At 44.3% G+C, this 25,865-nt stretch overlaps 1 protein-coding gene, 1 long non-coding RNA gene and 1 pseudogene across 2 annotated transcripts; all 3 read left to right on the top strand.

Annotated features, from left to right (window-relative positions):
- The first annotated feature begins 2,979 nt into the window (after positions 1 to 2,979).
- On the top strand, positions 2,980 to 3,656 carry LOC119771246. Its single transcript, XR_005279112.1, has 3 exons — positions 2,980 to 3,205; positions 3,265 to 3,323; positions 3,384 to 3,656. It is a non-coding gene; the product is annotated as an uncharacterized LOC119771246 (long non-coding RNA).
- A 760-nt stretch (positions 3,657 to 4,416) lies between these two features.
- On the top strand, positions 4,417 to 5,893 carry LOC6051179 (39S ribosomal protein L3, mitochondrial). Its single transcript, XM_001867626.2, has 5 exons — positions 4,417 to 4,578; positions 4,634 to 4,715; positions 4,772 to 5,026; positions 5,075 to 5,370; positions 5,433 to 5,893. The coding sequence occupies exons 1-5, from the start codon at positions 4,523 to 4,525 to the stop codon at positions 5,857 to 5,859; spliced, it is 1,116 nt and encodes a 371-aa protein (XP_001867661.1). The 5' UTR covers positions 4,417 to 4,522; the 3' UTR covers positions 5,860 to 5,893.
- A 16,627-nt stretch (positions 5,894 to 22,520) lies between these two features.
- Positions 22,521 to 23,442, top strand: LOC6051175 (annotated as a pseudogene).
- Positions 23,443 to 25,865: the final 2,423 nt, after the last annotated feature.

The following is a 25,865-nucleotide window of genomic DNA, read 5'->3' on the forward strand; positions in this document are numbered from 1 at the left end:
TCGCCATCTTGTTTGACTTTAAGAATTTATGTACACATTCGAGCACTCGTACATAAATGTTGTGAACATTGCATATAAGTTGTATGTGTAAAAGCATACTGCAAAAATGTATGATATCTCGCACATACAGTTTATATGCAATGCTCACAAAGTTTATTGGCGAGCATAACAATGTTTAACAAGCAGAACGCAAGCATGGTTATAGGCAACGCGCATATAAAATGTATTGAGATTAAGTTTAATAAGCATATGTTGCCAAATAAGGTTCATGAAGCTGTGCTATGGATTTTATAAAGCAAATTTAAAATTCGTTTATATGCAGTTTGCTAATAATCTCAATCATGATTTTAGTTTCCGTGTAGAAATTAGGAATAATAATGGTCCGATATCTTGGATTATACCTAAATATCAGTAATTTTGGATCCCTCACTTTTCCAGAAAATAACTCAAATTTAGGTATATATACTTAGAAATAAGGAATAATCATGGTCCGTCATCTTGGATTATACCTAAATATTAGTAATTTTGGATCCCTCACTTTTTCTGAAAATACCTCAAATTTAGGTATTTATTCCTAAAAATTAGGAATAATAATGGTCCGCCATCATGGATTATACCTGAATATCAGTAATTTTGGATCCCTCACTTTTCCAGAAAATACCTCAAATTTAGGTATTTATACCTAGAAATAAGGAATAATCATGGTCCGCCATCTTGGATTATACCTAAATATAAGTAATTTTGGTCCCCTCACTTTTCCAGAAAATACCTAAAATTAAGGTATTTTGGTTCTACAGTTATACCTAAAATATAGGAATTCTCGTACTAAAACGCTATTATTAATTTTATTACTAATAGCCGATTAGTAAAAAAATAACTTCACCCTCCGTGTACGCACGAGTGCAAGCAGCAGTCAAGTGCTCAGTGCTCTATCGTTTTTTCGAAATTTTTCGCCGTAATTTACCGTGATTAGCCGCGAGTTTGCTCCAACAGCATGCCAAGGGCCGGCCGTGGCCGTGGCAGTTCGAGTGCGACCTCGAAAACCCGCGAAGTTCGTCTACCGGCCGTGTGCAAAAGGTAAACAAACCAACGCCGCGTCGACCGCCATCGCGCCGGGGAGTGTGTGCGCCAAAGGATTCGACCCCAAGTTATTACACCTAATTACCGTGTCCAGGGCCGCAGCCCAATAAGGCTCCGTTCAGCTACTTCCGGCAATCCGTCGACCGATGGCGCTTCAACATCCGCCAACATTCCCACCAGTAACAAGTTCGCGAGACTGAGTGACGAGGAAAGCAACAACAACAACACCGACGGTAGCACTACCGACGACGACGACGACGATGGTCGTGCACGGAAGAAAGTTATTTCGCCAAAAAAAGTAATTACTCCGAAGGAACGACGACCACCACCAATTTTCGTTTTGGACACGTTGGCGGACGATGTTGACGAGCAGCTGGAAGGCCTCGTGTACTGCCTCAAAATAGGTAAATCGTCAGTGCAAGTGTTCACATTTGACCAAAAGAACTTCGACCTGGTTGTGGAGAAATTGAAGCGTCAAAACTTCAAGTTCTACACATTCGACCCCGTGCAGAAGACCGCTGTTAAGATCGTCTTGCAGGGGTATCAAGACCGCCCGATCTCCGTCCTCAAGGAGCACCTCTCGGGTGTCGGAATAACGCCGCGAGACATAAAAGTCCTCTCGCGGAAGACAACCGTCACAGGTACACACACACTGTACCTGTTGTACTTCGACCGCGGCACCGTCAAAATTCAAGACCTGCGGCGGACTAAGGCGTTGGACGGTTTTGGGTAAACTGGCGGTTTTACTCCAAAATCCGACGGACGCAGCGCAATGTCACCGTTGCCAGAAATTCGGCCACGGCTCGCGGAACTGCAACCTCCGGCCCCGCTGCGTGAAGTGCGGTGAGTCACACCTCTCGGAGGTGTGCGCACTGCCACGTAAGGCGGACTTGGGGAAAACGCAGAACAAACCAAGCCGCGCGTAAAGTGCGCGAACTGTGGCGGTAACCATACCGGTAATTACCGCGGATGCGTCGCGCGAAAGTCCTACCTCGAGGAGCAGGAAAAGAGGAAGAAGAAAGCAGCAGCATCCCACCCTCCTCAACGAAGTACGAGTGCAGCCGTTCCTGCAGCTGGCCAGCGTACGGTTCCAACGGACAACCCAGCGTTCCCTCCTGGATGGGGGCGGTCGTTTGCAAGCGTGGTCGCTGCCGGTAGCGGCGATGCGGCCCAGCAAGGAGTCACCGGGGAAGATCTCTTTACCCTGCCGGAGTTCTTTGCTCTCGCGGGGGAGATGATGACGCGGTTTCGGACCTGCCGTAACAAGGCGGAGCAATTTCTGGCCCTCGGGGAGCTGATGATTAAGCACATCTATAAAGGATAAAAAACTGTGATCTAGTTTTAAGCTTTTTCTATTTCTATCCCCTTTCCCTTGCAATTTTAGTAAGTTTTTTCTTAACTTTTTCTTACTTTCGGTAACCCCTTAACTACACTCAAACCCCGATGGTTTGACACCAACTGTTGTCAAACGAACGGGGTCACTTTTTAGTTTGACACCCCTTTTACACGGAGTTCACGCACACTATCAAACGTTTGTTTTGATAGTGTGCGTAAGCGCCGTGTAAAAAGTGACAATTCGTCACTTTTTAGTTTGACTTTGACCAACCAACGGGGTACAAACTAAAAAAGTGTCAAACGAAAAAGTGACCAACCACCGGGGGTTGAGTGTACAAGCAACAATTGTTCCAATATGGATTATGATGTAACACACAGCTGAAAGGAACTCCAAAACTCTGTTTTGTACCTTAAAAGAACTTATTGTATCTGATTATTCACCAATAAAACCGAATTTGAATTTGAAAAAAAATAACTTATTGCAGTCAGGTTCGATTATACCTAAAAATTAGGAATTTATACCTAATGTCCGTTTTGCGTGTAGAGCTCGTTTGGTACCTCCGTTTGACAGTTCTCGTGCTTCGATCACGCAAAATCCAGATAACACAGATCTGTGTAAAAAAAATTACACAGATTGTTGTTCAGTTCCAGCTTTCACAATCTGGGTAATTTTCTTACACAGTTCTTTGTAAAAAAATACACAGATTTTTGAAGATCCGTTCTTCCAAATCTGTGTAAAAAAACAGTTGTCAGTTTTTAGCAGGCGGCATTGAAAGTATTTGAAAACTTTGTGAGTTTAATTTCTTTTAATACTTATTTGCTTCATTCATCATTAGTATACTTTTTCAGACTTTGGCCAACTTCCAAACTTCTCCAGTACCCGATGACACGATTGTTTGTGGAACCTGGTAAGAGTTTATCTAGAAGATCTGAAAACCTAACCTAACTTTGTTTTTTTCGTTTGTTAGTGGTCCGGCAAGGTTCTCTTGGAACGATATTCTCCATTGGTACAGGTTCCGGAAGCCGGCTTGGTGTGGCACTTTACGACGTCATCCCAGTTTAATGGTTTTCATGTTGTTTGCCGTCGACATCGGGAGAACCCCAAAATTACGATGATTGCTAGGTGGAAGAACCGGCAGTGCAAAAACCACATAAAAATATCAAATATGGCCAACAATTACTTTAAGCATATTTATTAGATTAATAAACGTAAATTAATCTTGTTTTCTTTCCAAAATCGATTTAAAATCGTGTTTTTGGTTCTCTAACAAACAAAAAAAAAATCTGGGGAAAAAATTACCCAGATCTGTGTAAAATTTTACTCAGATTTCTGGTTGGAAATTTACACAGATTTGACAGACAACGCCTGAACACAGATCTGTGTACAAGGCTTTTACACAGATTCTGTGTATTCCAGGTTTTGGGCGATCTGTGTCAAATTTTACACAGATCTGTGTTATCTGGATTTTGCGTGATATTGGTACTTTTGGTTTGAGATGTCCGTTCTCTATCGAGAAATTAAAAGTGCAACATGGAGTTAAACTTTCTGTCAAGCTGCTGTGAAGGTTTCCATGAAAGCTGCGAAAGTTTAACTCCATGTTACCGGCTCACATCTCTCTTTTAAATTTCTCGATAGATAATAGATAATAAGCCCTAGGCTCTCTACACCCTTACCAAAAATCATGATTTTTTGAGTTCCAAATCCCACTTTTCATACGATTTTTTGAGTTCAAGTACTACAACCATAAAAATGGTTATATGGGTTGAACTGAAAAAATCGTATGAAAAGTGGGATTTGGAACTAAAAAAATCATGATTTTTGGTAAGGGTGTACTTTTTGCGACGTTTATCTCAAAAATTGCGATCGCCTGGTAAGCGTGTACAACCATAAAAATGGTTATATGGGTTGAACTGAAAAATTCGTATGAAAAGTGGGATATTGAACTCAGAAAATCATGATTTTTGGTAAGGGTGTGATCGGTGCACAGTCAAAATGGCAACACTGCGCTGCGCGATTCTGTTTTTTTTTGACAGCTATCGGCTGAAAGCAAAAAGATGTGCTTTTGAGTTTGTTCCTGCACTGTTTTAAAAATATTTTCCTGCAAAAATGCTGCTTTCCAAAGTTATTTCTTTTTCAATACCGCAAAAGTTTACGCTGACCGGGTAAGCAATGATTGTTTTGTTATTATGTACTGTTTTTACTCTGCTTTGTTTACAGTTTGCTGCAAGTCCGAGCCAAAAACTACTTGAATCGGCCCCGGTTACGAAACCCGGTGTGGTTTGTCCGCAAAGAACGAACGGTATGGGTGTGCGCATGGAAATTGTAAAACTGACCGCTACACAAGTCATTTTTTAGGTTCACGATGAGCTCATTACGCCGGAAAATACATCGTTTGTAAAAGAGGTCCTGTACGAGCGATACGGTCCTTCAGCGCTGATCAAGGGCGTGCTGACGTTCGATCAATCCAAATCGTCCCTGATAAAATCGGAAGAGCTGCCTCCCGTTCAGTGGCAACCTGGAATGAAAAGAACCGGTGTGATCGCCAAGAAAATTGGCCAATATCCCCTTTGGAGAAAGGACGGCACCAAGATCCGGACAACACTACTTCAGGTTAGTATTTGTCGTTTGACGAAGTCTTTATTCATTTTTTTTTTTCAGATAATAGATAATCACGTCGTAAAGTATATTCCTCCGGAGGAGTTTGAACCGCCACGTGAGCCGAACCAAAAAAGGAACTGGAAAAATCCGTACGGTTGTCTGCTTGTTGGTGCAGAAAGCAGAGATCCGTCCATATTTACCAAGGAATATTGTGGCCTCTTTAAAGATTCTGGCGTGATTCCAAAGCAGCATTTGTGTCGGTTCATAATTTCTCCAGAAGCTCGCATTTTACCGGGAACTCCACTGAATGTTACCCATTTTCGGGTCGGCGACTTTGTTGATGTTCGTGGCAAAACGTAAGACAATTTTGAAGAACCTTGAATTACAAAACGTATAATTGTATGTTCTGACTCTACAGCGTTGACCATGGTTTCCAGGGCGTCGTGAAGCGGCACAGTTTCAAAGGAATGCCTGCATCGCACGGAGTTACCAAAACTCACCGAAGGCCCGGTAACATTGGTGCGGGAGGCGCAAAAGCCCGCGTGTGGCCCGGAACAAAAATGCCCGGCCACATGGGCAATCGCTGGCGCAATCTGAGGGGTTTGAAAATCTGGCGCATCAACACAAAGTACAACGTCATGTGGGTACAGGGCAGTAACATTGCGGGCGATACCAACGGACTTGTGTACATCTACGATACGATTTTGCCGCTAAGGAAATACAAGGAAGCGCCCGCATTCCCAACGCATTTTGCCTCAGAAAACGACTCGTATGCTGATGAAGATTTTTGGCACGAGGATATCCACAATTTCAAAGATGGTTCCATTACGTTCAAAGAAGAATAAACCAATTTTAGAGATATGTTTCTTAGTCGGTTAATCAAATTCTCAAAACATTTATTTTATCCTTGTTCATCGGGTAGACAACCTGGATTATAGAAAAGTAGGGGCAGAATGGGCCACCCTTGGTTTTGGGCTTTAGAAAGGATTTAGACCAACTGTAAAGCAAAGGTCTTATAAAGGACGTCAAATAACATCACCACACCGAAAACGAAGTTTAAATTCATTATATTTTCCGAATTGTGAGCAAAAATGTAAATTTATTGACAAAACCACGCAAATCTTGTTTATTTCGAGGTTCTTAAATAAGCTTTCTCAAAAATTAGATAGTTTGAAAAAGTTTGTTCAATGTTTATAATGTTACCAGCAACTATTACGAAGGTAACCAAACAACAACTGAACCTTCAAATCATTTAGAGGCTTTCTAAGGTGGCCCATTCTGCCCCGCACCCTGAAAAAGTAGTCGAAAAAAATTTTTTTTTAATTGCAACAAAAATAGTTTTAAGCTAAAAATTTTCATCAACCAAGTATAAAACAAAAACCAAAATCAAATTATTCGCTCTACAACACTGCATTGGCGTTCTCGATTGCGAGATTCCCACTCGAAACTAGGTGTTCGAAGGCTTAATTGTTGAGGCAATTGCAAACCTCTTTTTGCACCTTAGCTTCCATCCACCCCGGGATTCGAACTAACGACCTTTGGATTGTGAGTCCAACTGCCTACCAACGACTCCACCGAGACAGGACCCAGGGAGATGACTCCTACACCTGAACTGAGCTAACGACCTAACCTTTAGGTTAGTCCGGGGCCAACATTTACTTCCCTTCCGACGGAAGGCGTGATCAGACAAATCTCGTCTCGAAAAATGCCACCGGGACCGTCTGGGATCGAACCCAGGCCGACTGTTAAAATTTGGGTATACATTCTTTTTTATAAGCACTATGGACACCACTTTATGCTACGAGCACTCGCTTTGCCGCTGCCCCAGGGCTTAAGCGTTGACCGATAAGCTGTCTTCGTGAACTACTTAGTTCTCCGATAGTGAAAATATCACAATTGCACAAGACACCGCTGCTTCTGTGACTTTTTCACTATCACAATGTGGGATTTAGGTGGGACTTTAGGATAGTACAATTGATTTGTTGCCTAGCATTAGCATTTAAAATAAATCTGTATGCTTTCCAAATCTGATGTTCCTTCGATCGCTGTTGATGATAAATTTAGTTGCAATTGTTGAGTTAGAGTAATGCTGTCAATAAACTTTGATTGATGTAGAATACTAGGCATTCTTTTATGTCAAATTGTCCTTAGAGTCTCATTCAATCAAGCCCCGCTTGCTAAGATCGTCCATCGCCATCCCGCGCTCGTTGTCGCCATCGACGGCTGTCACAGCTCTGTTGCTCGAGACCGACCGGACACCGTATGCTACAACTTCCGAGGTGTTGATTACGATGAAATGTCTCTGGCACTGCGCAACATCGACTGGGATAGTGTCTTGGACTCTGTCGACGTCGATGCCGCGGTCGATACATTCTCATCAATCCTGCGAGATCACATCGAACATTTCGTGCCTAAGGTCAGGAAGCGTAATTCCACTCACCTACCGTGGCAAACGCCGGAGCTTTGCAACCTCAAAACCCAGAAGCGAGCCGCTTTCAAGATCTTCTCTAGGTGTGGAACACTTTCCCTTCGCGAGTACTACTTGAGAATGAACAGCAAATACCAGCGTCTGAGTCGCAGTTGTATGGCAAGCTACCAGCGCAAGAAGCAGCGTGAGCTGAAGGCCAACCCGAAGAAGTTTTGGAAATTCGTCGACGAGAACCGCAAAGAATCTGGGCTGCCTTCGTCCATGCGATTGGCCAACGAGGAAGCTGAGAGCACTGCGGAAATCTGCAGGCTGTTCGCCAAAAAGTTTTCGAGTGTTTTTACAAACGAACATATCACCGACGACGAGATCCAAATTGCTGCCAACAGCGTTCCCCGTTCCGATCGATCTCTCCCCATGATTCACATCAGTGACGACGCCATATCAGCTGCGATAACTAAACTGAAACATTCAAGCACCCCTGGACCGGACGGAATTCCTCGACACTGCTGAAGCGATGTTCGTCCGCGCTGGTATCGCCCCTTTGCACCTGTTCCGGCTATCCCTCGCCTCCGGAAAGATCCCGTGTGCATGGAAGCAGGCCTTCATGTTCCCCGTGCATAAAAAAGGCGTTCGAAGGAACATCGAGAACTACAGAGGTATTGGAGTTGGTGGTGATTGGTCCAATATTTGCCCATTGCCGCCAGGAATTATCCAGCGATCAGCATGGATTCTTTCCAAAACGGTCCATTGCCACGAATCTGCTGTGCTTCATCGAGTTCGTTTTCGATAGCTTCGACAATCGCTCTCAAACTGACGCCGTTTATACAGATTTGTCGGCAGCTTTCGACAAGATTAACCACAGTATCGCTATCGCCAAACTCGAGAAGCTCGGATTCTGTGGCAGCCTGTTGATATGGTTCAGGTCGTATCTGTCGGGACGCTCGCTGCGGGTGAAAATCGAGGACGCACTCTCCGAAAGTTTCGACGCTACCTCTGGAATCGGTCAAGGCAGCCACCTCGGTTCTATTTCAACGACGCCAACTTCACCCTGAGAGGACCTCATCTTTCCTACGCAGACGACCTCAAACTGTTCGCCAAGATCGACTGTCTCGAAGATGCCGAAGCCCTGCAACGCGAACTGGATAAGTTCGCTGATTGGTGTGAGGCGAATCACATGGTCCTAAATCCCGGTAAATGCCAGGTGATAACGTTTAGCCGGAAGCACTGTCCGATACTCTTCAACTACCATCTTGGCGACACACTAGTAGAAAGAGTTGATCACGTTAAGGATCTCGGTGTCATACTGGACGTTAAACTGACCTTCAAGCAACACGTGTCCTTCATAACTGCCAAAGCATCCCGTCAGCTCGGTCTGGTGATCTGTATGACACGCCACTTCACCGACATCCACTGCTTGAAAACGCTGTTCTGCTCGTTGGTTCGGTCCTCGCTCGAATATTGCTCGTCGGTTTGGACTCCGCACTACAACAACGCCGTTTATCAGCTAGAGAGAATTCAACGCAGGCCCTGAGACTGCTGCCCTGGAGAAATCCCCAGCAGCTGCCGCCATACGAAGACCGCTGCCAGCTCATGCATCTCGACACTCTCCAGCGTTCCATCAGGTAAGAAAGATATCGGGAAAAATGGTTATACTGTACAGGTCATAAAAACATAAAAACAATTATATATTAGGTGGAGCTCAAAGAGGAGAGCAGGTACATAACCACGTTCATCACTCACGTGGGGCTTTTTCGGTACAAGCGGCTCATGTACGGAATCGTGATCGCATCTGAAGTATTCCAACGCATCATGGAGCAGATTCTGTGTCCCTACAGCAAAAACGTGGTCAACTATATCGACGACATTCTCATTTTTGGTTCGACCGAAAAGGAACACGACGAAGTTCTGCGGGCATTGTTGAACACACTGCACGATCGCGGAATCCTTCTGAACCAAGAAAAGTGCTTGTTCAAAGCTTCCAAGCTCCAGTTTCTTGGCCACGAGATTTATTCGGAAGGCATTGAACCGTGTGGAAGCAAAGTGGAAGCCCTGCAGAACTTACGGGCACCGTCGACGCCAGAGGAAGTCCGGAGTTTTTTGGGATTGGTAACATACATTGACCGCTTCCTCCCGGACCTCGCAACGGTTACCGCTCCACTTCGCCAGCTGACACATTCCGGGGTTAAATTCGATTGGGGCAAGGAGCAACAGGAAGCCTTCCTGCGTCTGAAGGATATGATCTCGAACGTAATTGCTCTACTTTTTTGACAACTCGTTGCGGACAAGGGTAATCGCGGACGCGTCGCCGGTTGCTCTGGGCGCGGTTTTGATCCAGTTCGGCGACGAAACAGACGACTCCCCGCGACCAATTGCTTATGCAAGCAAGAGCCTGACCGAAACCGAGCGCAGATATTGCCAAACCAGAATCCAGAATCGAGCGTTGGCTGCTTCGACTCCAATCATTCAGGTTCCACGTCAAGCATCGGAAGGGCGCGGGAATTATTGCCGATCCGCTGTCGCGTCTAGTTCAGCACTCCTCATCTGAGAACATTGACAATGACAGTCAGTTCATGATACTTGCTGTATGCCAGTCAGTCGCAGTCGACATCCATGAACTCGATCAAGCTACCAAGTCGGACTCGGTGCTAGAAGCAGTCAATCAATGTATCCGCACCGGAAACTGGGACCCGCCGGAGGCCAAACCGTTCCATCCTTTCAGAAGCGAGATGTGCGTGTTGGACGATCTGCTAGTTCGACACGATAAGCTGGTTGTTCCTGATAAACTGAGGGCAAGGATGCTGGATTTGGCTCACGAAGGTCACCCGGGTGAGTCTGTTATGAAACGTCGGCTCAGAGACCGAGTATGTTGGCCGGGAATCGACCGAGACGTCACGCGTCGGGTTGTCTCGTGTGATGGTTGTCGATTGGTTGGACTGCCCAGTAGACCGGAGCCCATGTGTCGTCGGCCTCTTCCGTGTAAGCCATGGGTTGATTTAGCCATAGACTTTCTGGGACCGCTGCCATGTGGAGTGTACCTGCTGGTCGTCATCGATTATTACAGTCGATATAAGGAAGTAGAGCTGATGACGAGGATAACTGCGAAGGAAACGGTGCAAAGACTCGACAAGATCTTTACACGACTGGGGTACCCACAAACGATAACGCTGGACAACGCCAAGCAGTTCGTCGGAATAGAAATCCAAGAGTACTGCAAAACGCACGGCATCTACCTGAATCATTCGGCTCCGTATTGGCCACAGGAGAACGGACTAGTGGAGAAGCAGAACCGATCGTTCCTGAAGAGGTTGAAGATCAGCCACGCTCTGAACAGAGACTGGAAGCAGGATCTACGGGAGTATCTGGTCATGTATTACACTACACCGCACTCGACCACCGGCAAGACACCAACCGAGATGCTGTATGGCCGGACCATCCGGTCGAAGATTCCGGCGCTCAGTGACATCGAGGGAGCTCCGTCAAACACAGAAGAAGCGGATCGGGATCGCATCCTGAAACACAAAGGGAAGAAGAATGAAGATGCCCGACGCAAAGCTCGGGAGTCATCCATTGGGACCGGAGACACTGTTATTATGCAGAATCTTCTACCTGGTAACAAGCTATCTACAACGTTCAATCCGACGGAGTACGTAGTGCTGGCGCGCGACGGACCTCGTGCAACGATCCGCGACCCGAACAGCGGCAAATCTTTCGAGCGAAACGTTGCGCACCTTAAGAGGATAGAAAAACCAGCCGCTGAGGAGGTGTCCACTAGCGAAGGCGCTGCCATGGAGGGTCCCGCGTGGTCTCAAGCTGAAAACAACGGCAACGCCAGCCTAAACCGCAGCGACGAATCCCAAGGAATCGAGGATCACGTGCACAGAAAAAAAAATCATGGTAATATTACATCTGGGAAGGGGTACATCTTTTATGTCAGAAAAAAGGTGTAATTTTACCTCTGGAAATGTGTAATTTTACCACTTTTCTGGTGTAATGTCACTTTTTCAGTCAAAATTGAGGTAAAATTACATCATAAAAGAGGTAATATTCAACCTTCCAAAATTAAAGCTTCCAAATTTACATTATTTTTTCTGTGTGGACGTTGAACCGGAGCAACCAAAGAAGCCAAGTCGATCTTTGAAAAGGCCAGCCAGATTCGCCGATTACGTTTCATCGTGAAAAAAGGGGAGATGTGAGAACTGAATACGGCCCTGACACACGCGGTAGGCAACGGGGAGAGAGGGACGGGAGACGAACCGTCAGAGTGAGGGAGGACAGTTGAGGCGGGAATACGATCGGAGAATAAAGATCAATAATTGGAGCTCTAATTGAATACGTGTTTTATTGGACAACTAATCGCGGTGTAGCACAATTGTAATACACAATAATAAATTAACAGCAGCACCACGGAACACAAACTAACAGCCGCGAAATTATTTTGACAATAACATGTCATAGCGTGAATCACAACCACGGGGTTGGGCACATGGTTGATCCGTAGCGCATTGGATTTACTTTCGTAAATATTTCGTAAATATCGTAAATACAAGCGTAAATATTATTTATCTGAACGATATTCGGAACAAAATTTTATTCAGTGTGGATAGTGACAGTTCAGAACTGTCACTTGTTTGTTTCCTTCATTTACAAACTGTCACCGCTCCAATCCAGCTTGAGGTATATTTTTTCACCTTCAGGATTTCCGGTGCCCTACGAAGATTGGGACAGCGGGACCAGAAACGTCAGCACTTCTACTAAAGAAGCAAATGCGGTTGATGACGTCAGGACCGTCGATGAAGCGGTCCCTGCCGGCCGAACTTCCACCACCCTCACAATCCGACCGCAGCCGTTACCGCAAGCCCAACCGGACCCGGGCATGCTGGAGCTGCTCACCAGCTCGGAGAACCATGCCCGCGTGTTGGAAGCCCAAGCCGTCGCAGTCAGAAAGCCGGCAGCGTTGCATACCCCCGCAGAACCAACGACGACGCAAGTGTACTGGGGCAAAATAACGACCAAAAAGCACAAAACGTGGGAGGGCGATGGAACGTTGACCATCGTGGCCGGAAGAGCGTCACGTTGGGCGACGAGGACGGCAAGGTGATTGGGAGCTCCGGGTTGGTGAAGGGGGAGGAGCTGGAGGAGGGTTCGCGGTTGAGCAAGGAAGTTGAACTGGTGGAGCGGATTGATGGGGAGGTGGCCAAGGAGAATGATGTGCCGGTGAAGAGGATTCGATTCGAGGCGAGAGGAGGGTTTAGGCCGCCAGTGGAGTCGATGGGCGCCGGGAGTCCGATTGTGGTGTCGAGCAGGTTGGTACGGTGGGGAGGAAGCGATTGCGGAGGACTTTGTTCCGTTGACGATGCGGGAGCCTTCGTTCGATCAGTGGAAGTATAACAAAGGGTTGCGTTCCGTACTGTGTGGCTAAGCATTTGCGGCCTCACCAGCGGGAAGGGGTGAGCTTTCTGTACGAATGCGTTTTGGTAATGAAACGCGAAGACTCGGAACAGTTTGGAGCGATTTTGGCCGACGAGATGGGACTGGGGAAGACGTTGCAGACGTTGGCGTTGATCTACACCTTGAAGAATCAGGGACCTTACGGGCAGCCGATTGTGAAGCGGGTTCTGATCGTGACTCCGAGCAGTTTGGTGGACAACAGGGATCGAGAGATAACAAAGTGGTTGAAGCAGGAACGGATCTTTATGTTCATCGTGGGGCCGAATAGCAAGTTGAAAAAATACGCGCGCCTGTTCGCAACCCAACGAGTTGTCACATGGGTGGAGAAAGGAGAGGAGGGGGCGGTCAATATCGTTTTTTCATCATATCTAACAATACAAAAAGCTGATTTCACCAAGGATTTCACAAATAAAAGAAATTAAACCACCGGCGACTTTTCCTTGGCCAGTGCGTCCCAGACGAGCTTGGCACTGTCTCCGATGAACATCTGCACCAACTACTGGCCGGCCGTCCAGCTTCAGGTAGGTCGACTTCGGTGGATGAATTCTCAGGTTCTTGAACTTGTCCTTGTGCATCGTCGGCAGCACGACGGCCTCAATCAATTTCTTGATTTGCCTGTCCAACCCACCAATGTCCGAATACTGCTCGGTCGGCCGGAAGTGTCTCCAGGATGAGGTACGAGTCCTTGTTTACGCCCACCAAATCGCTCGGCTTGAGTTTCTCTGGATCAACCAGGCTAAACACGGGCAAAAGTACGTCTGCCGTGACAAAGTCTTGATTACGGTGCGCTTGCCCTTCCGCTTGGAGTCCAGCACCACCACCGCCCCGTCGTCCTCCGTCTCCTGAGGGTCAACGTCCTGCAGCACGATCGACTTGTCCTCCTGGGTTACCACCATCTCGATTGCTGGTGCCTTACTTAGTCCGGAACACCCACTAAATTCAACACAAAACAATGGAAAATCCGGATTTACTACGACGAAGCTGTTGGCCCATGAAATTGCCGGATGATAATAGAGCGCCAGCGAATCGCCCGGCCGGGAAATGTATTTGAGACAGATTGATTTTGTTGTTGTTTGTAAACAGTGCGCGCGTTTGCGATGACAGCTGTGAAAAACACTGAAATAAAATTCTTAGAGGAATGGTGTATGCACGTAAATATGGATGCACATACGGATTAACTTATGAAATAAATGCCATATATTTGGAGTGACCACCGTGATCACAACACAATTATTGAACTAAAAATACTAAAATTTAGGAATTTTTAAGAAGTAGGTACTTCAGTGTTCTAAAAAAATACTAAATTTTAGGAAGAAAAAAATACCAATTTTTAGGTATAATTTGATAAGCTAGAACATAAGTTCAAAAAATACTAAAAATTAGAAATTTTTACCTAATGTCCGTTTTGCGTGTGCGGTAGCACAACATAATGATAGATACACACACAAATACAATTCGAACTTGAGAACCACAATGTGAAGAATAAGCATAAATTCTTGCGTCCTTTTGTCTCTTGCATTAGAGTTTTCATAACTGGCGGCCAGTGTATAAACATCGCGTGTGGCACTGATCGAGTGTGGAACGATATTTGTTTTTGCATCGTTGCAGTGATAGTTTACAAGTGCTGTTGAAATTGTCTGACTCCGACAATATTTTAAATCAAATGGTTTGTAGAAAAAAAAAAAACATGCAAAAGTTTACTTCCAAAGCATTCTGAGTTGAACTAGATGCCTCAGAAAAAATATCTATCTATGTTCGGAATTCCGCCTTTCAGTTGGGTTCACCTCGTTATTGCCGAATAAATGAAACTTGTCCAAAGGCTCCGTCGGTTTCTTCTCCGCGCAGCTCGAAAATCAAACCAAAAAATATTTCGTCAACAAAAATCTGCATGAAACCCTTAGGGGTTTGCAAAACAGCAACGAAAAACTGCATGAAATCTGCCTAACTGCCTGAAAATCAACAGTTTTTCGTCACAGCTACTCGAAATCCTTGATGTTCTGTTTCAAAACATTAGTTTTTAGGCTGGCGCGGAGAAGAACAAGGTGCCCCGTCGCCGGCGAGATGGCCATTTTTCTTTGAATCGGCAATATTTAAAAGAAAAAGTTACTCAATTAACCTCGCAATTAACCTTTAGGTGTTAATGTAATTGGGTTCTAAAATGAAGTTTAAATTTGTGATATTATTGCTCATAACGAATCAAAAAATCAAATTATTCGCTCTACAGCATTGCCTTGGCGTTCTCGATTGCGAGATTCCTACTCGAAACTAGAGACCCTAAATAGGAGACTGGTCTAAGCTTGCTAAATCGATCTGGCAACGTATGTTTTGAGCTTGGCAACACTGATAAGTTTTGCTGGGCGTAAAGGCAAATGCTCGTTAGGATACGTCAAACTCGCGTCTGTTTGGGTACGTCAAATTCACTTCGTCCAGTCTCCCTATTTAGGATCTCTACTCTACTCGAAACTAGGTGTCCGAAGGCTTGATTGTTGAGGCAATTGTAAACCTCTTTTTACGCCTAAGCTTCCATCCACTCCGGGATTCGAACTGACGACCTTTGGATTGTTAGTCCAACTGCCTACCAGCGACTCCACCGAGGCAGGACCCAGGGAGACGACTCTACACCTGGACTGAGCTAACGACCTAACATCTAGGTTAGACCGGGGCCAACATTTACTTCCCTGTCCGACGGAAGGCGGTATCAGACAAATCTCGTCTCAAAGTTTGCCACCGGGACCTTCTGGGATCAAACCCAGGCCGACTGGGTGAGAGGCAACCACGCTTACCCCTACACCACGGTCCCGTTGCTCATAACGATAAAGCTTATTTTTCTGAGTACAATGACTCTTTGAACGACCGCATAGGATTTAAAATAGATTTTTAATTGAATTTAAAAAAATAATTTCACGGTCCTTCTTGACAGAAAAGGTCCTACTTGACAGCTCGTTCCAAGGAGACCATAGTTGATCCATGGAAAAAATGTTGTCTTGTCGATATTTATTTTGCATTAAAATGAAAAAAAGTGATCAGAAATGGTTTTTGATCGTGTTTTTTACCGTTGTACATAAATATTGGCTTTAGTACCCAATTGCAATGCTCGCAAGCTTTCTTAGTATTGGAAGCATAGTAACCTACGACCAGTTGACCAGTTAACATAGTTACCTTAGTTGTTGATTGGAAATAAATGTTCATTCTCGTTTCAAACCTCAAGACTACTGGACGTCTTTTTACCCTGCTAAAAGGTTATGGGCCTTCGCACAAAGCCGAGAAATTTTTTCAAGTAGCGGACAAGTTTTGAAGATGCCGAGAACTCGCCGCAGCGGAGGAAGCTTTCCGGAAGTTACACCAAATGGAAACGGTGGTTCGGAAGTAGCTGCAGGTGGAAGCGTCAAGGCCAAGATCCTGCAAGACGTGAAGCACGAGAAGGGGCCGACCAACGCCGGATACGACAGTGCATTTTGTACCAGGGGTACAAGTTCGAGTCGGACCAGGGAGCCGCTGCAGTCAAGATCAGAAAAGCGATGTTTTGTATGCGACAAGCCGGGACATTTTGCGGCCAAGTGTCCAGAGAAGCGGATCGAAAAATCGAAGCCTATAGCCTGGTTCAGCACGGACACGACGGGAGGTATCCAAGCAGGCGCATGGTACTTGGACTCAGGAGCATCGTGTCACCTGGCAACTTCGGAACAGAACTTCAACGGAGAGGAGTCTGTGCAGTTCGTCGTTGGAACGGCGAACAACGGTTCGATGACGGCGGTCTCAAGAGGAAACGTGGCATTGGAGTATCCAGACGGCAGCTTGGACATTCGCGGAGTGCTGAAGATCCCAGTCCTGGCCTCGAATCTGCTCTCGGTGAGTACAATCTGTAAAGAGGGCCACATGGTGATCTTCACGGCAAAGCAGTGCAAGATACTGGATGAAGACGGTAAGCAGGTCGCTTCCGGGCGAGAGGAGGGCGGACTGTATCGATTGGCCGAGATGAAGCTGTCGCCGAAGATGGACGAATCGGTCGTGTGTCGACCGGAGAGGGCGTTTCTGGTCAACACGGCGAAACTGATGGAGAAGACGGCAGAACCGGTTGCAGAGGATGAGCAGTCCGGCACGAACGATCGGACCGTTGCGGTAGACGGTGATGGTGAAGCTCGTGGGGAGGCTGGCCTTGCGCTCCCGCCGCAACAAGATAGACCCGTTGACACTTGTCAACAAGAGTCGAGGCACAGCGGCCGGGAGCGCCGTTGTCAAGGCAAGTACGATGACGTTTGTTCCGGTACACTTTCTGTCGCGGATTTTTATCCACAGCCTGCTACAGTGAAGGACGATTATTTCTTGGAGGACGGTCCACTGAGTGTCGAGGTCATGCGGCGACCTGACTGTGAAGCTGGGAACGGACCCAATCTCGACGGCGGAGCTGATGCGAGAGGTCAAGCAGCTGCCGTACGTGAACCAGGAAGAGGACGAATGAGCGAATTTACGGTTCCGGCGTTCAAGAGGTTGCTGTCTATCGCGCTGGACGAGTTTGCCGACGTGGAATCCTACGTGGACGAGTTCATGGCACTGGCTCGTGGTCTAGAGGATAACGGTTACGTGATTGGAGAACCAATGCTCGTGGCGTTGTTGCTGATGGGACTGCCGGTGAGCTGTGATTCCTTGGTCCAGGATGTGGAGAGCTCGAAGATGTCGCTGGAGGCTGCGAAAACTCGGATTCTTCGGGACGTTCGTATGATGCAGGAGGAGTTCGAAGGAAGTCGGATGGCGCGTGAGTCCGCCGAAGGGCTAGGAGATGGAGGCGATACCGATTGAGGAGGAGTCAGGGGAACAATCGGGTTCGCCGCTTAGTCCGTTAGGGAAGTTTTTTCAATGGTCGTAGTTTAAGGAGGAGTATTGGAAGCATAGTAACCTACGACCAGTTGACCAGTTAACATAGTTACCATAGTTGTTGATTGGAAATAAATGTTCATTCTCGTTTCAAACCTCAAGACTACTGGACGTCTTTTTACCCTGCTAAAACTTAGTTTACTTGAAGGTCTGCGAGAAATTCGGAACACTTTAGTGATAATTTCATTTCATTTTCATTTTCTTTATTAGGAGATGGACAAAAGCCCCCTTGAGATGTGTCTAGCATATTCCAAGACACTCCTTCAAAAAGGCACAAAACCACCTCGTCTTTTCAACAACAAGTACACAAAACTTAAATGATACAAGCTTAGATTGCTGATATTATTGTTTACAGCGATAAAGCTTTTTTTTGGAGTATTTTGACCCTTTGTACGACCACAAAGAGTTTAAAATGGATTTTTAAATCAATTTTGAAAAATTAACCTAGCGGTCCTTCTTGACAGAAAAGTTCCTACTTGACAGCTCTTTCCAAGGAAACCATAGTTGATCCATCGAAAAAATGTTGTCTTGTCAATATTTTTTTTGCATTAAAATGAAAAAAAAAAAGTGATTAGAAATGATTTTTAATTGTATTTTTTACCGTTGTACATAAAAATTTACATAGGGCTTTAGTACCCAATTGGATCCTAAAATGATGCTTAGATTGCTGATATTATTGTTTACATCGATAAAGCTTATTTTTCTGAGTACAATGACCCTTTGTACGACCACGAAGAGTTTAAAATGGATTTTTAAATCAATTGGGTACTAAAGCCCTATGTCAATTTTTATGTACAACGGTAAAAAACACGATTAAAAACCATTTCTGATCACTTTTTTTCATTTTAATGCAAACAATTTTTTTGACAAGACAACATTTTTTCGATGGATCAACTATGGTCCCCTTGGAACGAGCTGTCAAGTAGGAGCTTTTCTGTCAAGAAAACCGTGAGGTTAATTTTTCAAAATTGATTTTAAAATCCATTTTAAACTCTTTGTGGTCGTACAAAGGGTCATTGTACTCAGAAAAATAAGCTTCATCGCTGTAAACAATAATATCAGCAATCTAAGCTTCATTTTAGGACCCAATTTTGAAAAATTATCCTCTCGGTCCTTCTTGACAGAAAAGCTCCTACTTGACAGCTCGTTTCAAGGGGACCATAGTTGATCCATCGAAAAAACGTTGCCTTGTAATTTTTTTTTTGCATTAAAATGAAAAAAAGTGATCAGAAATGGTTTTTAATCGTGTTTTTTACCGTTGTACATAAAAATTGACATAGGGCTTTAGTACACACACACAAAAAAATATTACTGAAATGGCAAAAGTAACTTACTGTTAAAATAAAAAGTGGTCAAAATTTGCTCCATTAAAAGTTTTTTTCTTGTTTTGAATATGAAAACTTTTACTGCTACAGTTTTTGAAAATCTCATTGCTAACTGATTTAAAAGTTTTTACTTTTAATTCGACTACATAATTTCTTTCATTTCGTCGTTCTCGTGCAACCGTGTACGCCTAAGTACAAAATGTAAACAAACACTCACATTCAGAATAACCCTTAAAAGGGTACTCTCTATCCTTTTTTCAACTTTACCCGTCGTCACCCTTTTGAAAGGGTACGAGAGCAAAACCCTTCAAAAGGGTACTTGCCCAGTACCCTTTAAATGGATACTGTTAACAGAACGGTGCGCTCACTAGCGACATCTATAAGTCAATTTTGTTTCGTTGAAACAGTGCTGCCATCTATTGTAATATTCATAAGTTCTTTGAAAATTAGGTTTTGTTCGGATAAAAAGTTTGTTTATTTTTGTAAACTAACATTTACTGTTCAACATAAAAAAATTCTCGAACATAAACATGCTTTGGGATTCAACTATGCACTCGCGATCACAACGTCTCGCCACAACGTCTCGCCAACGTCAATTTCGACGGAAATTTAGCACAGATCCGTTTTCACCGTGACGCTTCACCGTAATCGTGCCCTATTCACGGCGCTGGTTCTAGTTGAATTCGACGGGAGCTCGAATATCAGCTGGGTGTTCTCCTCGTCGACAGTGTCCGGAGCCTGCATTCAGGATGCACTCCAGCTTCGTCATCCGGCACTCGTCGTCGGAGAACACGACATCGTGGCGGGGTGATACGCCGGGTAAAACACTTTGCTGTCACCTCGAGCTGCGGAAGAAACAGACCTTGGTGACGGAGCCTGAAAAGATTGGAACTTTTTTATCAGTGATCTATTTACAAGTTTGCCAACCGGTCTTACCATTCACCACGTCCTGGTTGGCCTATATCGGAAGGAAGTAGTCCGGAATACCCGAAACATAGTCGATAAGACCAAAAATTTACGGAAGTGGCACCGATGCCTCAAGCCGAACCAAACACGCCAAAAACAAGCATGACATTTGAAGTTCTTATTTTTAAATGCAGGGCGGCGCTGGAATCGTTTGCAGCAAAGAAAGATACCCTTTGGAAAGGGTAAAGCCAGTGAGGTGAATTAAAAGGATGGTTTTCACCCTTTTAAAAGGATACAATGTACCCTTTTGCAAAGGGTAAACTTCGAATACCGTTTAAAAGGATACTTTTAACCCTTTCAACCGGTAATTTTATTTTTGAGTGAACATTTTGGTAGCGCCGGTGGTCAGTGAGTTGTCCACGAAGCGAATCAAATCCGGACGCGGCCACAGCCAGGAGACGGACGCGGACACCTTTGTGAGCCAAAACAGCAGCACACAGAAAAAAATAATGTAAAAATGGAAGCTTTAAAAATAGAATGAGTAAAAAGGAATGTGTAATTTTAAGTCTGTTTCTGTTGAATGACAGCAGAAAAGTTAACCAAACACATTTGTCACTAAAAATGAGTAAAATTATCTCTCTTTAGATGCAATTTTCAACCTACCCAGTACACTGAGCAAAACTTACACAGCTCAACGAAGTGTTCTACACATGATCTGGCCCTGCTGTACAGAGCACTCAAATATCAATCGCAAAAAACTTGAAATTTCGGTGACTGGCCATGAAATAATGTCAATAGCCAAACACTTGAATTTTAAATGGTGTTGAAAAATAAAAATACGTACAAGCGAAATACAGGTTCTCGCTTGCTAGTCGTGCACGCTTCCACTGCGCCGGCTGGCCAGTTGAAGACGGGTGAGTTTTTTGCGCTATTCGTCCTAGCCTAGCTTCTAGCCTTCGATGAAAGCTGCTCTAAAATCAATCAGTGAAACACATTAAATTCATGTGGACTTTACGTTGACTTTGAATAGTGCCTGTTTTGGGTAGATCTTAAGATCAATTTCAAGTGTTTTGCTCTTCACTTTGAATAGTTAAAGGCAGTGGGACAAATTCATGAGCAAAACACTTGAAAAGCTTGAGCCACCCGAATGACAATAACATGTCAAAAAATACCAAAAATTCAATCGCCTAAACACTTGCATTTGATAATGGTTTGGAATGGTGTTGAAACACAAACCAATTAAATCTATGATGTGGCTTTATTCAATCATTCAAGTGTTTGGGCACTTGAATAAAACGTGTGGCGTATTTTCAGTGTATTTACAAATATCTTTGACAACTGTCAAACAAAAACTAGTGCAATGTTTTCAATAAAGGACAGCAGAATGCAGATTATTGCGGGATTGGTAAGTTTTGTGGCCGGTACTTGTCCGAAAATTCAGGATTCGTATCAGTTCCTACCTGAGAAGCTTTGCTTAAGCTTGCTCAACAATGGGGTGACAAAGGCCGTTTTTTTGCTACTACACTGAAAGAAACCAACATAGGAATCTCAAGTGTTTTTTCACGTGAGAGTCTCCAAAAATCAACACATTAAATTCACGTGCTTTTCCTTTGACCTTCACATGATTTACATGCCAAATGGACGTGAAAATCATCCCAAATCAGCTGATCGCTATCGAAAGACCTTTCACTCTTTTTCCGAATGCTGTTCACTTCATGTTCACATGAATTTCACTTAGATTTGCCCCATTTGACATTTCCTCTAATATCGATGTGAAAAACACGTGAGGTTGAAATGTTTTGGATTTGAAATAAATACGTGTTGCGAAAAATTCTCCATTAGTAAGATGGCCACGGACGGTGCTGGTTCAAAAGTAGCATTTCGGAACGGAATGTTATTTTTGCCAATAAATTACATTTTTTTTATATTTGTGCACTGGTGGTAAGTTAAACCAAGAGAAAACTGTACATTTGATTGACATTAATGCGGACTCATTTCATTTTTCCAGAAGATCGGGTACCGGCCAAAAGTCTTTTACGGAATCTACGTCGATCCGGTGCTGTTTCTCGAGATTCACCAAGAACATCAAGGGCGGGCTAGGGATCCGTCAGCTGCCGGATCAAGAATTGTTTGCTCGTCTTAGTGGACCTTTGGTCGGCCAGTTTGGGCCCGTTCGAGAACGAGGTTGACCATGAAGATTCACCGGTCCAGCAGGGCCGTACTTCTTGAATGTCTCGATGGCCAGAAGTGAAATGTGTGATTTTATATATTTTACATGTATCTAAACAGATGTTTGATTTAGAAAAATAAAACTTATTTTTGTTTGAAACCACGTTTGAAACCGTGAAATAAATTTTAAAAAATAAGAAAATCATTGTCTTTATTCTACACACCTGAATACCGTTGGAAAAAAACATTTGACTTACACTATAAACTCATTTAACATTCATGAGAAAAGCATTGCAAATTCATGTGCGTCGTCACGTGAAGTTAACGTGTTTTGCTTTTGAATTTACCGAGTCGCGCCATGCAAATTATCCAAGTGATTTGCACGGGACATTCATATGGAAAGTAGTATGGGGCAGATTCACGTGTGAAACATGTGATATTGCTATGTGCCTTTCTTTCAGTGTATAGCGAAGTTTTATTTGTTCGGACAAATTGACCAGAATTTTAGCCGGAAATGACCAGTGCCTGCTTAAGCTCATCTGAGGGGAGATGGCAAGCCCATCAAGTCTTATTTTAACTTCTTTTCTTAAATCAACAGTCCTCTCTGCCCGACATTTGTCACAAAAACTGGAAAGCGCGGCGGAACGCGGAAGAGCTGAAGAAACTGCAGACCCAGGCCGCGGAAGGCCGTATCGACGGAAAAGGCATGCCCCACCGCAAGAGGAAGATTATCCACACAAACTTGGCCTTGGACGACAAGAAGCTGCAGCTGTCGTTAATGAAACTCGGCGTGAATTCGATCCCCGGAATCGAGGAGGTCATGATCAAGAATGGCGGAACCGTGATTCCTTTTAACAATCCGGAGACGCAGGCCACACTCGCGACCCTCACATTGGCCATCGACAAAACAGATTGAGGACATGCTGTCGAGCATCATCGCCCGGTTGGATCTGAAGGGTCTTACTCAGCTGGAGAAGCTGACCAACTCCGCCGTGGCAGGAGACGATGATGACGTGCCGGAGCTGACGAAAAACACCGAGAAAGTGTTCAAGAAGCAGGCGGCCAGCGCCGCAGAAGGTGCAGGAGATTTCAGTTTCATAAGCTGACCCGCTCCCACTCCCATCCGCCATTTTCTCTCCTGTTTCGCCCCCAGATTCCTTCACAAGCCATCTGCTGGGTTCTGGTTGCGAATCCGGCGCTGGCCTTCGAAAAACATCAACATCCAAAGATTTAAGCATCGCTGAGATTAGATCGTTCTGCGATTGGACATACAGAACGTCCAGCTGGACCAGGAGGCGTGTCCTTGGTGTTCCATCCGGAAGTGCACAGCGATTGATAGATTTTGGCTAGACGTGACATTTGCACCGACCGACCGGCTATCGATGGCGAAAAACATCTGACCGCTGGAACCGCTAAAAAATTCTGAGGTTATCTTTAGAATGCCGTCGATGAACATTTGTTTATATAATAAACTTGAACATTTTGCAGCTTTTTTGAACGTCACAGAAAAGACAAAACAGTCTCAGACTCACGCAAGCTCTGGTCTACAATGGACCGTAGTACGAGGTGCTGCAGCTGGTTCCACCCGAGATCGGATCGGAATGGACTCGCCAAAGCCGAAATCGTGAGAACTTCTGGTCCGTACACGTCGCCGTCCACCGCCCGATTCTCACTCGAGCGAGTTTGGGCACAATCTCCGGGAGTCCGCCCAAAACCGCCACCGAGAAGGTTCGCAGAAGACAAATGCGAACTCTTGCCTTATCAACCGGACATGAAGTCTCAGAATGTTGAGCTGTGGGAAGATTTCAAGAAGCTGGTCCAGAAGGTTTTCTCATCGAAGTCGACCATTTGATGACTGAGATGTGCTCTTTCGTCGACAAAACTAAACGAACAATTCTTTTAAGAGTAAGTAATTCTATCAAAATTTCATTAATTTAATTATAAAAACACTTCTAATAACGAATATCTTTTTGCATTTTTTTTTCTCCAGTCTACCAACGTCTGCACCGTTCAAACGCAGAGCTCTACAAGGTGCGGGAGCAAAACAACGCATTTTCCGGACAACTGAGAACCTGATTGCAAATCGGATTCAACAAAAAGTGGTTCCATTTCCGGTGAAGATCGACTAGGATTTGGAAGAATAGCTAATGTCGCCAGTAGGTCATTTTTCGGTGCGCCCGCTCGAGCAAGTTCTATGCAGCTTCAACAAGTTTGGCCAATTCTTCGGCAAAGGCTTCAGCTTCCCATACCGGCAGGATAATGGCCACTGGCTACTACCGAATCACCGTAATTGTAAAAGTCCTCTGAAAGAATAAAAATCTTCGTAATATGTTTTGTTTATGTTTTTCTTAAATAATGACAGTTCAGTATTTCCCCAATCAACTCTGCAGTAAATGACTAAAATTGCATATTTTTAGCTATAATATTTGTCATTTATGGGTAAATTTAATCATTTTCCGAGGTACATTTACACATTATCAGATGCAAATTTTCAACTTTTTAGAAGTAAATTTTAGCATTTTAAGAGGTAAAATTACACCTTTTTTCTGACATAAAAGATGTACCCCTTCCCAGATGTAATATTACCACGATTTTTTTTTCTGTGTAGGTAATCTCGAGAACGCAAAACTTTAAAATTCGATATCTCTGGAACGAAACATATTCATTTCTGTCGATAGGTGATTCTTATGTAAAATTGGCCGGGCCACGATGGAGAGGTCAAATAAAAAAAATAAGTTGGGGTGTTTTTAGATACGGCCGTTTAAAGTTTTCAATTGCGCAATACAGGTAGAAAAGAAGGAATGACCCATATTTCATCACAAAATGTGCATTTAGCTCAAGGGGTGTAAATACTTTTTTTACATACTTTATACCTGTTGATACCGCATGAGACCGTTGAATCCACAGCATCTCCTTCAAGCATCACGTGATTATTTTTTTTTGGTTAGTAGAGGTATTGGCTTTTCGATGCCTCCCGAGCTACGATGCTATGGGGAGGACATTCATAACAGACCCGTCGGTGAGCCTTCCGAGCAACGATGCTATGGGAAGGTCTTTCTGGTTAACACACAAAATCACTCACACACAGTTATTTTACTCCACTATTATCTCGACGATCCAAAATGTTAGCGCGTCTTTCGATCATATCATTACCCGACGCCGTGCCTTTCGATCAACGTTGATATCGAAAGGGCTTTGAAAATCACAAAACAATAATAAAAAATGCCATCCTCACCAGGGGTTTTCATATTTTTAAATTTTTTGATACCGTAAAACGGAGTGACTTTGATACCCGGGGTGACTTTGATAGGTTTGCGATTTTTCCGCAAAATGAAGAGTACAATTAAAATACGTAAGGAATGGTTTAGAAACATACTGACCGTGGTAGAGAAGTGTTCAAAGTACAGTAGTTGTTCGGTAACTGGGCGTTGTTTAACTGGGCTGCTTTTTAACTGGGCGCTCGATAACTGGGCCGTAGCCCAGTTAAAAGCAGACAAACGTCAAAAACCAAAACAAACCGAAATGCCCGAGGGGTTAATCGATGCAAAAATCATGATCAATAAATAAAAAAACATTTTTAAAATTTATATTCAATTTCAAGTCACAATTTCAGAAATATAAAAAGTAAGCTTTGCAAATGAATTTGATTAACATTATTTTTATATTTCACCAGGAAAATATTATGCATTGGTTGTCCCCTCGT

The sequence above is a fragment of the Culex quinquefasciatus genome, chromosome 1 (genome assembly GCF_015732765.1).
Source record: "Culex quinquefasciatus strain JHB chromosome 1, VPISU_Cqui_1.0_pri_paternal, whole genome shotgun sequence".
Classification (NCBI taxonomy): domain Eukaryota; kingdom Metazoa; phylum Arthropoda; class Insecta; order Diptera; family Culicidae; genus Culex; species Culex quinquefasciatus.

Coding starts and splice junctions, on each gene's coding strand:
- LOC6051179 (XM_001867626.2), top strand. CDS start 4,523: ATGCTGCTTTCCAAAGTTATTTCTTTTTCAATACCGCAAAAGTTTACG. Junction 5,027..5,074: donor TCCGGACAACACTACTTCAG/GTTAGTATTTGT, acceptor TTTTTTTTTCAG/ATAATAGATAATCACGTCGT. Junction 5,371..5,432: donor GTTGATGTTCGTGGCAAAAC/GTAAGACAATTT, acceptor CTGACTCTACAG/CGTTGACCATGGTTTCCAGG.